The 13186-nt window shown below is 42.9% G+C and overlaps 1 protein-coding gene across 4 annotated transcripts in view; it reads right to left on the bottom strand.

The window, feature by feature from the left end:
* LOC109906638 (neural cell adhesion molecule 2) overlaps positions 1-13186 on the bottom strand; it is a 400741-nt gene that overhangs the window by 60761 nt on the left and 326794 nt on the right. For all 4 annotated transcript variants that reach the window (XM_031792278.1, XM_031792280.1, XM_020504449.2 and 1 more), the window contains exons 9-12: positions 10489-10639; positions 7012-7199; positions 6635-6731; positions 3770-3943 (exon numbers count right to left, since the gene is read on the bottom strand). In XM_031792278.1, coding sequence (XP_031648138.1) covers positions 3770-3943; positions 6635-6731; positions 7012-7199; positions 10489-10639 — 610 coding nt within the window. The remainder of the gene's footprint in view (positions 1-3769; positions 3944-6634; positions 6732-7011; positions 7200-10488; positions 10640-13186) is intronic.

The following is a 13186-nucleotide window of genomic DNA, read 5'->3' as shown; positions in this document are numbered from 1 at the left end:
ACAGGCCCTGTGTGTAGTTAACCGACCCTCTCTGCCCATTCATCGCCATTTTACCTGTTGCTGTTGTCTTAGCGGAATAGCTGTTGTCTTACCCGTTGTTGACTTAGCTAGCTCTCCCAATCAACACCTGTGATTGCTTTATGCCTCGCTTTATGTCTCTCTCAAATGTCAATATGCCTTGCATACTGTTGTTTAGGATAGTTATTATTGTCTTAGTTTACTGCGGAGCCCCTAGTCCCACTCAACATGCCTCAAATACCTCCTTTGTCCCACCTACCACACACATGATAACCTCACCCAGCATAACTAGCCCGTCCAGAGATGCAACCTCTCTTATCATCACTCAGTGCCTGGATTTACCTCCACTGTACACGCACCCCACCATACCCCTGTCTGTACATTATGCCCTGAATCTATTGTACCATGCCCAGAAATCTGCTCCTTTTATTCTCTGTCCCCGACGCACTAGACAACCAGTTTTGGCCTATTTATTGCCTTGCATCCTCACGCCATTTGCACACACTGTATATAGACTTTATTTTTTTCTATTGTGTTATTGACTAAGCTTGTTTATTCCATGTGTAACTCTGTGTTGTTGTTTGAGTCGCACTGCTTTGCTTTATCTTGGCCAGGTTGCAGTTGTAAATGAGAACTTGTTCTCAACTAGCTTACCTGGTGAAATAAAAAAATTAAATAGGGATTCGCTGAACATGGGTGAAGGTTGTTGTTTTGCAACTTGCACTGCTGTAAAAATGCGCTAAGGATAATGGCTGCTTTGCAATTGAATAATGGGGGATCTAAATGCAAAATGAGCTAATTGCTAACATTTTGGCTCTACCAGGGGTTTGACGAGACCTTTAGTGTGCGCCAGTGGCATTCAGATGAACAAATTATGACAACTCAGAGCTTATATTAAATTAGAAACAGAGCTGTTTTATAGTGTAAAGTGCATCATTACTATTAAGTCCCTGAAGTGGCTCCAAATAATATTTGCAACTGGTAATTAGTTGATTTGGCTATCTCCGTTAATGTGCTCAGCTCGAGACAAGGGAGGTGGTGAAACAGGTGGGGGTGGAACACAAGAACTAACACCATTTAGGAATTCATACAATATACTTCACAACCTTGATTTCTTACTCACTGTACATCTCTCTCTCCCAAATCTCTTTCTTTCTCTCTAAAATCTTATTTCGTTTTTTTTCTCTCCATCTTCTTCATATTTTCTCTTTCATTCTATCCTCTTTAACTCCGTCGGTCTTTCTTTCTGTTCACATTGCCTGTATATGTCACTTTGTTCTCTCTCTATCCCTCAATGCTTCCATGCTTCTCAGCATTCTCGGCGTTCCATCTCACTATTGTAATAGACTCCAAAATGAGGGATATTAGCGATAAGCCCTTCAGGTTTGTCAGACCTGCTTATCGTCTGAGAATTCGTCCTTCTGAGGTGATCTTTTTTTGAAGTCCTCCACATTACTCACACCCACTCCCCTGAGTGCCTCTAAAATCAATTTTGAGTCGTGGAGCCAGAGTGGAAAGGGAAAGACAGTTGCTTTTCAGACCTGCTGGTTAGCTGCCCCCCCCCCCTCTCTCCCTACCCCTCTCTCTCTCCCTCCCTTTCACAGGCTTTATGACCAGAGCGTAGGAGGCCTCCTGATCTTGTGGAGGCTTGCCACAGAGAGACGGTTCGCAGCGCGAATCAAGTAGCGACGGCTTCCTGTTCACGCTTGTTTGTCTGGTTCACTGGTTCGACATGTTTGTGTGAGGATGGGGACTAATGTGCGGAAACAAAGGTTCATCAAGGATGAGGGGTCTTAGTCTGGCTTAGGTGAGCAGGACCTTGCAGTGAAAGACCTAACCTTACAGCAGCTTTTTGTAAAGCATGTACAGTGGGGCAAAAAAGTATTTAGTTAGCCACCAATTGTGCAAGTTCTTCCACTTAAAAAGATGAGAGAGGCCTGTAATTTTCATCATAGGTACACTTCAACTATGACAGACAAAATGAGAGAAAAAAAATCCAGAAAAACACATTGTAGGATTTTTAATGAATGTATTTTCAAATTATGGTGGAAAATAAGTAATTGGTCAATAACAAAAGTTTATCTCAATACTTTGTTATATGCCCTTTGTTGGCAATGACAGAGGTCAAACGTTTTCTGTAAGTCTTCACAAAGTTTTCACACACTGTTGCTGGTATTTTAGCCCATTCCTTCATGCAGATCTCCTCTAGAGCAGTTATGTTTTGGGGCTGTTGCTGGGCAACACAGACTTTCAACTCCCTCCAAAGATTTTCTATGGGGTTGAGATCTGGAGACTGGCTAGGCCACTCCAGGACCTTGAAATGCTTCTTACGAAGCCACTACTTCGTTGCCCGGGCGGTGTGTTTGGGATCATTGTCATGCTGAAAGACCCAGCCACGTTTCATCTTCAATGCCCTTGCTGATGGAAGGAGGTTTTCACTCAAAATCTCACAATACATGGCCCCATTCATTCTTTCCTTTACACGGATCAGTCGTCCTGGTCCCTTTGCAGAAAAACAGCCCCAAAGCATGATGTTTCCACCCCCATGCTTCACAGTAGGTATGGTGTTCTTTGGATGCAACTCAGCATTCGTTGTCCTCCAAACACGACGAGTTGAGTTCTTACCAAAGAGTTATATTTTGGTTTCATCTGACCATATGACATTCTCCCAATCTTCTTCTGGATCACCCCAATGCTCTCTAGCAAACTTCAGACGGGCCTGGACATGTACTGGCTTAAGCAGGGGGACACGTCTGGCACTGCAGGATTTGAGTCCCTGGCGGCGTAGTGTGTTACTGATGGTAGGCTTGTTACTTTGGTCTCAGCTCTCTGCAGGTCATTCACTAGGTCCCCCCGTGTGGTTCTGGGATTTTTGCTCACCGTTCTTGTGATCATTTTGACCCCACGGGGTGAGATCTTGCGTGGAGCCCCAGATCGAGGGAGATTATCAGTGGTCTTGTATGTCTTCCATTTCCTAATAATTGCTCCCACAGTTGATTTCTTCAAACCAAGCTGCTTACCTATTGCAGATTCAGTCTTCCCAGCCTGGTGCAGGTCTACAATTTTGTTTCTGGTGTCCTTTGACAGCTCTTTGGTCTTGGCCATAGTGGAGTTTGGAGTGTGACTGTTTGAGGTTGTGGACAGGTGTCTTTTATACTGATAACAAGTTCAAACAGGTGCCATTAATACAGGTAACGAGTGGAGGACAGAGGAGCCTCTTAAATAAGAAGTTACAGGTCTGTGAGAGCCAGAAATCATGCTTGTTTGTAGGTGACCAAATACTTATTTTCCACCATAATTTGCAAATAAATTCATTACAAATCCTACAATGTGATTTTCTGGATTTTATTTTTCATTTTTTCTGTCATAGTTGAAGTGTACCTATGATGAAAATTACAGGCCTCTCTCATCTTTTTAAGTGGGAGAACTTGCACAATTGGTGGCTGACTAAATACTTTTTTACCCCACTGTAAATGTGAGAAAACATGAGATATGTCGCTATAATGGAGATGGTCATCTAGAATGTCCGTACCATTGTTGATGATGATTGTACATTTTTATGACGATAATGACGATGATGATTGATGATGACAAAAATGTTGTTGACGATTAAGATGATGATGAAAATGATGTCCATTTTGATGTAGATGATGGCAATGAAAATAACAATGATGATGACATAATGACAGCGACAATGATCAGAATAGGGATAATGAAGATCAAAACAGAGGAAATAGGGGAACACGCTCACTCTGGACGCCATGTGACTTGACGTCTCTCCAGTCCTGCGAGCCCACTTCTTTGTAGTTGACCAGGTAGTGGCCAATGGGTACACCGCCATGTGAGTCGGGTTTCATGAATGTCACCGTGGCGATGCGCTGTGACACGGCCGACAAGCGCACCGAGTACGGGTTCGAGGGCACGTCTACAAAAAAGCAGAGAAATAAGTGTCACACTCATAACCGTCCCCCACTGAAACAACACACATCCAAACATCAGTTCCGCTAACCCTTCAGAAACATTACATTGATGTCTATTTGTTTGGAAACATAATATCGTTGGTGTGTCGTTATTGGCAAATGAAAAAAACTCACAAGTGATACAAAGATGTCGCTATGGCAACTCAGCCTTATTGGGTTTTACAACGCAGAATGCTTTGTGTTAACCCACATACAGTGTTCAGGCATAAAAAAAAAAAAGGCCAAGGCCATTATATTTATCAGCGGTTGACTCAATCCCGTTATCACACAAACACTTCCCTTTTATCTGGTGGAGCCACAGGGCTTTGAGCAAATCAAAAGAAACCGTTGCTGTCCTACAGAGCCTCTCTTTTATAAGACCAGGAATACATTAAGTAGAGAGAGGCCTTTCAGCATGATTGTGGGGCTACACACAATCGGGCACACACATGCACACATGTACAAACACCAGCATAAGCACACACACGTACACACTGATATGCAGCATGCACGCACACTAGTATAAATGCACGCACGCACGTACACACACACACACACACAAGGCCATGTGCGCGCACACACACACACTCAAAGGGAAACCATCAACCATATGGATAAAAGCAAAGATTGAGCTATGAATGTGTATGTATGAAGCCTGATTCAACAATTGATTCTGAGAACCCAGCACATACCTTCTAAATAAGTCATACACGTTGCAAAAGTTGCATAGTTACAATGTGTATCTAACGACAAGTTATTATTTACACATAACCTGTATTTCTTTCAATCTCTGTTGCTATATGACACAAAGTTAGAGTGGGAAGGGAGACAAATTGAACTATCTTTGCTAACACTGTGGATATAGGCAGTTCAAGCCATCAGAGTCAATCCTTAACAGTCTTATAATACTGCATTTTTAACTTGGCACAACCCCATGGTATCTTGAGTAATACATCAAAGACCATATTCCCGATGCATCTCAGAGTAGGAGTACTGATCTGATTTAACCTTTTAAGTCATAATGAATAAGAGGGTGGACCTGATCCTACAGTAGTTCAGTACTCTTACTCTGAAAGGCTTTGTGAATTCAGGCCCAAAACTTCTTAACATCAGGGATAATGCATGACTTTTCAACTATGATCTGCCATTTACTTGCATCAGTAACATTCATAATATCATTCAAGTTACATAAGGAGTTGCATAAGCGGGTTAGTGCTGCGACACGGTTTCCATAGGAATGAACTGATCATGAATCAAGTGTTATCATTTAGCGGGGTAGTTGGCTCACAGTCTTCTATCTAGAGTTGTTACACTAGACTTTCCTCTCTCTTTAATGATCAGACTTTGAAGCCGAATCCAACTGATGGGCGGGAGAGTGTGTATGAAGGACCCATTGTTTCACTTCATGGATCCCCAAACCGCTGTTTTAGTCTTTTGGTTTTTTAATCACAATGTGGCGACACTCCATTCATTGCGATAAAGGGAAAGAGATCTGAATCTTAATTGAGCAAAGACTTAGACACAATCACTAAAGGAAAGTGAACGTGTGTGTGACAGAGAGAGAGTTTGTAAAAGTGTCTCTGTGTGTTTGAAATGTGTATTCCGACATGTGTGTGTGCATGTATGCGAAAAATGCATACCTATATGGGTGTGTGTGTGGAAGAATATCTCTTAAAACTACATCGTAAGTCCTTTTTCTCAGAATTTTACTTCTAAGAGGCCCTGTGTTTGAAGTAATTGAATCTGGACTAAAGTGAATTGGACTGTGTTATTTTATATTAGCCTGCTCTATGCACCATAAATTAGGGGGTACTTTAGTAAATAGAGGGAACTACGTTAAATCAGCGAGCACTATTTGAGATTAGGTTAGGCTAAATAGAGGTTGGGGGGTGGTTGTGGGGGGGTTTAGTGGATTTACTGCCATTGGAAATAGCAAATAAGTAGGTTATCAACAACAAAACAGAGCGAGAGGGGTGCAAAACAGTTGGAAGACACTATCTGGGCAAGCATAAACGCACCCACAGCAATGCACGTACACACTGATATGCAGCATACACACAAACACACGAGTATAAATGCGCGCGCACACACACACACACACAAAGGGAAGTTTGAGCTATGAAGGTCTGTGCACAAAACGAGATTCAACAATTGATTCTCAAACCTTCCAAATAAGTCATACAAGTCGCTAAAGTTGAATAGTTAGAATGTGTATTACCTCAACATAAACCGTACTTAGGCGGTACTTTAGTAAATAGGGGGAGCTACAGTATGTTAAATCAGTGAGAACCATATGAGATTAGGTTAGGCTAAATAGAGGTTGGGGGGTGGTTATGGGATACTGCCATGGTAACAGCAAACAAGGAGGTTATCAACAACAAGAGAGAGAGAGAGAGAGGGGTGCAAAACAGTTAGAAGATACTATATGAAGTGGCACTTTGTTGCTTTGGTCAGCACTCGATATTTCATTGAATGATTGGGGCGATATTTGGTCAATCATGCCACATGGATGATACACAGTTGGAACTATTTGATTGATGAATGAACTTTGATATGTTGAGGTGCATGGTTTACCCGATTCCATATGTATGATATCAAAAAAGTCCAATGTGCTATAATGAGGGAGGATTGGTTACTTTATGGAGGTCAGCACTTACCTGCCTGGGCCAAGATGAACTCCTGGTATTTCACTCCGATGTTGTTCCGGGCCGTGCAGTTGTAGCGTCCGAAATCCCTGTCGGACACTGGGGTGACCTAGGGACAAACATTTGAGTGAGCACAGAGACCAGAGCTAAGTCAATACAATGACACTGGCATTACACTGAGTGAAGACTTTGGGTCACACTAGTTTAGCCATTATAAAGAATTGTTTCTTTCATTCAACCCTTATTTTACCAGATAAGTTGGCAATGACCTAGGGAAGAGATGCAGAGGAGAGGAAAGGAGTTGAATAGACCACTTGGAAGCTGGGGATGATTTTTATTTCTGAAGTTAGATTGTTACCGGTGGGTGCCCTGTTGCTTCCTATACCCACCTCTAGCAGGGACTTGCCGTCGGTCGTGTGGATGCGTGTGTTGGCAGTGCCCTCGGCTGAGATGGTGAGGCGTTCTCTCCTCCACAGCATGGTGGCGGGCGGGTTGGACTTGACGTCACAGCTGATGTTTACCGGGTTGCCCTCCCACGAGTAAAAGATGGTTTGGTTGGTCTGGAACTTGGGCATGTCTATCCAAGACACAACATGATTGGTCGGTTAGCTTCCAAGTCATGCTTAACCAGGCAAATAAGAAACAGCCAGAAAATCTGAGATGAAAAATCCAAAAGATGGGTTGTTGGGTGAGTGAAAAGGGTGTCTCGTGAATGCCTCAATACACTCTCGCTAAAGTTAAAAGGAAGCTTAAACTTAATTGAGACACCTCATGCTGGGCGAGAGATTTCCATTACGATACTCTTTCCGAGTGTGTGTGTGTGTGTCGTTGTGTGTGTGTGTGTATGAATCTGGGGTGACGAGCTGGATGGGCTCAAATGAACAATACCCCCACTGCATTGGGGGGCCGCTTGCCATCACTGCTCGATGCTGCATTCATCCAGTAGTCAGTAGAGTGGCATTATGGTCTGGTTTATGCTTGCTCGCAGTATTCCATTAGGGAGATTGATGCTTGGCGCTTTGTCACAAAGGAGGATGTGCCTCTACCTCCTCTTGTCCCGCCACAGACTAAATAAATGAGCTAATTAGCTCTGCGGTGACAGTTGGCTTAGCTCCCGCCGCTGCTACGCTCAGTCACACACCTCTTGGGCCCATTTTGTCCATCTACTTTCTGACTGTCATGTGTTGAGGGGGGGGCTTGATGGGTCACTGCTCTGAGGGTGTGGCACTGCCAAGGGTGGCGTGGGAAAAGTGAGGGCAGTGTTGTCATGCATGCTCACCTCAAAGGGTGCCACTTATAGCAAGTTTGTTAGAAAAGACAGACACCTGGGTCTATATAGTTGCTTTTTGCAATTGCATCTCTACTTGAGGTGCAGTTATTACATGTGTGTTTCATGCCATTAGCCTTTCACGCGAGTTCCAAATATCTCAAATGGTCGCTCCAACGTGAGTTTTTTATGTGTGTGATGTCAGAATCCACTCACTGTTCCAAAATGTGGTTATTATGCAACAAGACAGTTAACCTACGCTGCCCTCAAACCAAGGCATGCTGCCTGCTAATTATCTATAGGCTGTTTCAACTTGTCAACTTTTTAGTATTTTCTAACAAGTTTTATTTTCTAACAACAGATTGAATGGAGGTGTACTACGCCTCATCATTACTTCACATAAGAAGTAGCCCATGTCACTGTTGGTGACAATTTATGTTTGAGACTGAGCCGGACAAACTTCTCTCTTCAACGAGAGCCCAAGCACTTCCCCAGTTTTTCCCCAGATCAAGTATGAAGACATTGCACATCTCTAGGCAGAACAGGTCTTGCACAAACTTTTCCCACCTGGCACAGTTTCTGGCTGGCGTCCGCATTGCCTTCATTGCTGTTCATTCACAGCTAATAACTTTGGACGTGTGCGTTCCTATCAAAGTAAGTTCCTTATTTTCTGTATATTGTGTTGTCGTTCCTGCTGTAGCATATAATATGTATGTAATGTAATGTATTTACTGTTTTATTCACGTTTTGATGTACTAGTGACAAATCATGCATTACAACTCTTGCATAGATTTAATGGACACATATGATGTGTACTGATTATGATGAGCTAATGCTAAGCTATTTGCCAGCTATGTGTGCCGCCATGTTTGTTGATATCATACAATGCATTCTGGTTGTCACGTAAGCGTCTGTCAGACCAAAGATGTTGTCAAAAAAAATGAAGTGAGGGCATAGTTCACTCGACTGACTTATGGTGCTTTCAAGATAACTGGGATCTGGGAAAAATACGAGATCAAATCATGACATTAGTGATTTTCAGGTCAGAAAGTTGGAGCTTTATAAAGAGGCCCAATTTCCCAAGTTGGACGACTGTTCAAAACTAGTTTTCCCAAGTCGGAGATTTCTGAGTTCCCAGTTGTTTTGAATGCGGCATCAGATTGTAACTACGGTAACGCATGGTTGCCAGCTCAGACCCCCCTTTCAAGGGGTTTTATTTTTATTTAGCGTATAAACTTCTCCTGTGTTTGCTCCCCATTTATTGATAAATCCCCCATTATAGTAGTATTTCCTGCATCATATCTCCACACAATAACTCCCTCATTTCTACAGCCCATGGACTTGAAAACCCCTCTAAAATAGTTTCATCCCTGTCTAGCTTTCGCGCTACGGCTAGGCTAGGCAGTAGGCTTGTATTTGGGGTGATCACCTGTGTCCTTTGTGATTTGTTAAAAACGGTAAACAACTTGTCAAGTCATGTGCTTCTATTTTTTTCAGGCAATGGGCGCAGCCTTCTTTGACTATGTTTGTTTGGGTCTTATAATGAATGGCATTCTGGGATTACGGACTTTTCGCTTGTCAAACAAACAAACATGGCTGCCATCATAAAGTATTTAGCTGCTGTTAGCTTAGCTGACACACAGCTATTTTCTAAACAGTATTACATGTCTCCCTTGTGCTCACCAGAGATGTGGCACATTGTAAACAAATCTAACTTTTAGGTCGCTAACTTATGTTTTGTTTTTTGTTAGCGTAACCTGTTATTTAGACTAGTTTATGGAATGAGTTTGGCTGTCGATGTGTTTCGTGTGATGTTTGGATGATGAAGATTGCATTTATCTTTTACAATAAAAAGTGAAATTGAGAAGTAAAGTTGTGAAGACATTTATTTCCCATCAGTACAAAACATTTTTTAGATGCTTTCAGACAAATGTTTAGACACGTTTGTTGCATCAGCTGTTCTGTTGCTACTGTTTACAATCACATATTTGCAATGGTACACTGCAGGGGCCACTCAACAATGATCACAAATATGTGATTGTATGCATCAAAGGTTTAAAGCACCATTGGATTGAATTGAACTGTGTTCTGAAATGAGATGGTGAGATCTTTAGCCTTAATCTTATTATTAAAGAGTACTTGTTGAGGAAGCAGTTGTTTCACCAGGAAGTGTGTGTGTGTGGGGGGGTGGGATAAATAATGCCGCAGGATATCCTCCTACTACTTAGCCTTTCTGGGGGGCAGGCAACTCTGTTGTGATTAATCTAGCATTTGCTAAAAAGGGAAAACAGAAACACTGTTTAACAATGGAATATTACAAGTCAGCAGATTTGTGTGTGTGGTTTTGATGCTTTGCTTGTGCAAACAAGTTGTATTGGTTTTAGATGTAATAATGAAGAAGCTTTTTAAAAATTAAATTCCATTGTCCTCCAATAGAGAATCTTATCTCTACTTCAGTTTGAGCCTCAATTCATGCACCTTGGTTAAAAAGCGAGGTAGCGGCTGTGCACCATTCCCTTTGTTTGTATACTGTGCAGATGTGTGTGTGTATACTGTATCTGTGTAGGCATGTGTGTTTTTGTTCTCAAACTGTACTTACACTCGATATCGAGGAACATGCTCTTTTGGTGGCCCCCGATCCTGCTGAGGGCCTCACAGTCAAAACGGCCTAAGTCAGTTAGCTTCACCCCACTGATGGTCAACATGGACTTGCCATGGCGGCCCCGCACGTCCACACGCCCATCCTGGCTCTGTGCAGACACACATGCATGCGCACACGCACAAACACAGAAACACACACACACAAATGGATTGTGAATGTATTGCATACTGTACATCTCATGTGAAGAATTTGCTTTATCCACTCCATCCACACACATACACTTTTTTCTGTTGACCTTTTACTCCATAACAAACTCACACACCTTCAAAACTGTTAACCCCCCCTGACACTCAGTCAAACCAAGTATCTGATGTAAAGTCAGTTTTACGCCTCAGGCTAGGATTAATGTGATTGACTATCAATTGATTTGCAATAATTAGATAGAGAACTGTGAAGACAGATGGTCTCAATTTGATGCCAAGGGTCAATTAGATTGGGAGCAGCAATCATTCCTTGTAATCGTCAGTGATACTTAACAAAGACAAACTGGCTCAGCGTGATCACTTAGAAAGGAGATATTTTGGGTTCTTTGAATACTTTGAGAGTTTGATCAAGCCTGTCTGGTGTGCAAGATGGGCGGGGTTTGCACTTTTGGGACTAGTCCATTGGTGATTTTAATATTTGAAAGAAAACAAATACTATTTGAACTCAGCTGTGCTAGCTGTGTTGACTCCGTAAGCAGATAGTAACTGCAATTGATTAATCAAGTCCTAGGGTTAGAAACCAGCAGGACTGGGCCCAGTATTCGTAACCCCTGGAGTTCCCATGCCAATTTGGCCCATAGATATCTCTCCACCCTCTGGGACCCATCTCTGTGTCATTTTCCTCCCTTCTCCTTTAGTTTTGAGCCTTGGTGTCTCCTGAGAGCTCGCCCCTGCAGTGTACAGATGTGGCAGACTCACACTGACTCCGACGCCCACTCTATAGATCTCCCTAAACAATCGATGCATATCCAGCTCCAACTGTTAATGCCGATTATAATGCCTCAGTCGTATTAGCCCTGACTGTGAGGTCTCTTGCAGTCATTTCAGCTCACACAGTCTCTCGCTACTGCCAGGTTAAAGAGGCCTCCCTTTAAGGAGTGGTAAAGGGTATAATACAGTTGGTTTGATCTCGCGTGAATCGTCACTTGTGTAGATTAAAGTGGGTTTGATCCTATTTTACCTTGAATGTAATTATTTTTTATATAATTGTGGTTGGCTATGAAAGTGGTGCATTCAGTAGGATGGTCACAGTGTGCTACTGCACATATACAGCAGGTGCCCTCCACAGTCCATTTGAACAATTCAGGAGTGGAACTGGACATTGCATTTGGAGTGAATAGAAACACTGTCAAATAAACAGCAAATCTGCCAGAGGAAGAGAATGCTGACTCTGGGCTTTATGCATTCTCTATCTCTCTTGCTCTCTCTCCTAGATGTGGGTTATTTATTCCCAGGTTCCACTGGCTGAGGAAGGGATGCTCTCTCTAGGGAGAAGGAGGGATGTGATGGGGGGAGAAAAGGGAGGAGGGAGAGAGAGAGGGAGGGAGGGACTGAGACACTAGCCTGTTTGATATGCAGTGCAGAGGAGCTGACATGGACAGGAGACACTGCAGGAGCACACACTCAGACACAGACAGACAGAAGGAGGGAGAAAGAGAGAGAGAATGAGACATCAAGCCCACATAGCAAGAGGAAAAGGGGAGAGATCGGTAGAGAGAGAGAGGTAAAGGTAGGTGGAAGATGAAAGATGGCGAGCAGAGCAGATCAGTGGAAGCCCTCTCCATCTGATGTGAGGACACTGGACATGCCCTGCTACACCCTGCAATGATCACACATGATCTTAAATAAGATATCTACAAAGCTGAACTCTAAGTAACCCCATGCAAAGTTCTCCGATGGTATTAGTGCTGCCTCTGGATCAGTTAAAACAAGATGCATCATTTTTCCTTTCCTCTTCATTCAGTTAAGATACAGTGGCTGTGGCTGTTGACCTTGGGAGTGTCGTCTCGCTGTAAGACCTTATTAAGCTGTCGTGAATGGGGAGCTGCAGTGGCTCGCTGCTAGTGCTAGCATAACCTCGCCAGTGGCATTGAGAAGAGAAAACAGGTAAACAGAAACCCACAATGCTGTGTTACTATGTATCATTGACTTTCAGTCAGCGTACACTGTTTCTCAGCTAGTTTGCTTGGTTTTGTATTTGCTTTAATGAGAAACAAATACGCTAGTTGGCTAGCGACATGGCAAAAGGGAGACAAAACAAGACCGACATAAAAGTAGTGGAGTTACGTTTTATGGTACTGGATAAGAGAATAGAGAGCAGCACGCTGGCTGTGTCTGGATATACAGATTGAAAGAAGCGGCGACTAGCTTTTCACCTAAATGAACATGGTCATCAATCAAGGAAGCAGTATACACAAAGCCCAAGTTTGTTCTTTCCCATACATTCAGGTGTGTTGCTTGGCACTCACATTTCCATCATTTCATTTGCCTCAACGTGCAAAGAAGTATTTACTCTCATTCGGTGCCTTGATTTATCAAGTTGAGCGGATTACGCCAACGCACACATTCATTTATCTCAGCCATTGACCTTTTTCCCGGGGAAAGCAGAAGCCATCTTTGCTAATGCAGCGCCCCTCGAAAAGCATTAGTGC

The sequence above is a fragment of the Oncorhynchus kisutch genome, linkage group LG16, assembly GCF_002021735.2.
Source record: "Oncorhynchus kisutch isolate 150728-3 linkage group LG16, Okis_V2, whole genome shotgun sequence".
NCBI lineage: Eukaryota > Metazoa > Chordata > Actinopteri > Salmoniformes > Salmonidae > Oncorhynchus > Oncorhynchus kisutch.
Note: the sequence above shows the minus strand (reverse complement) of the source record. Positions and strands in the feature narration are given on the sequence as shown.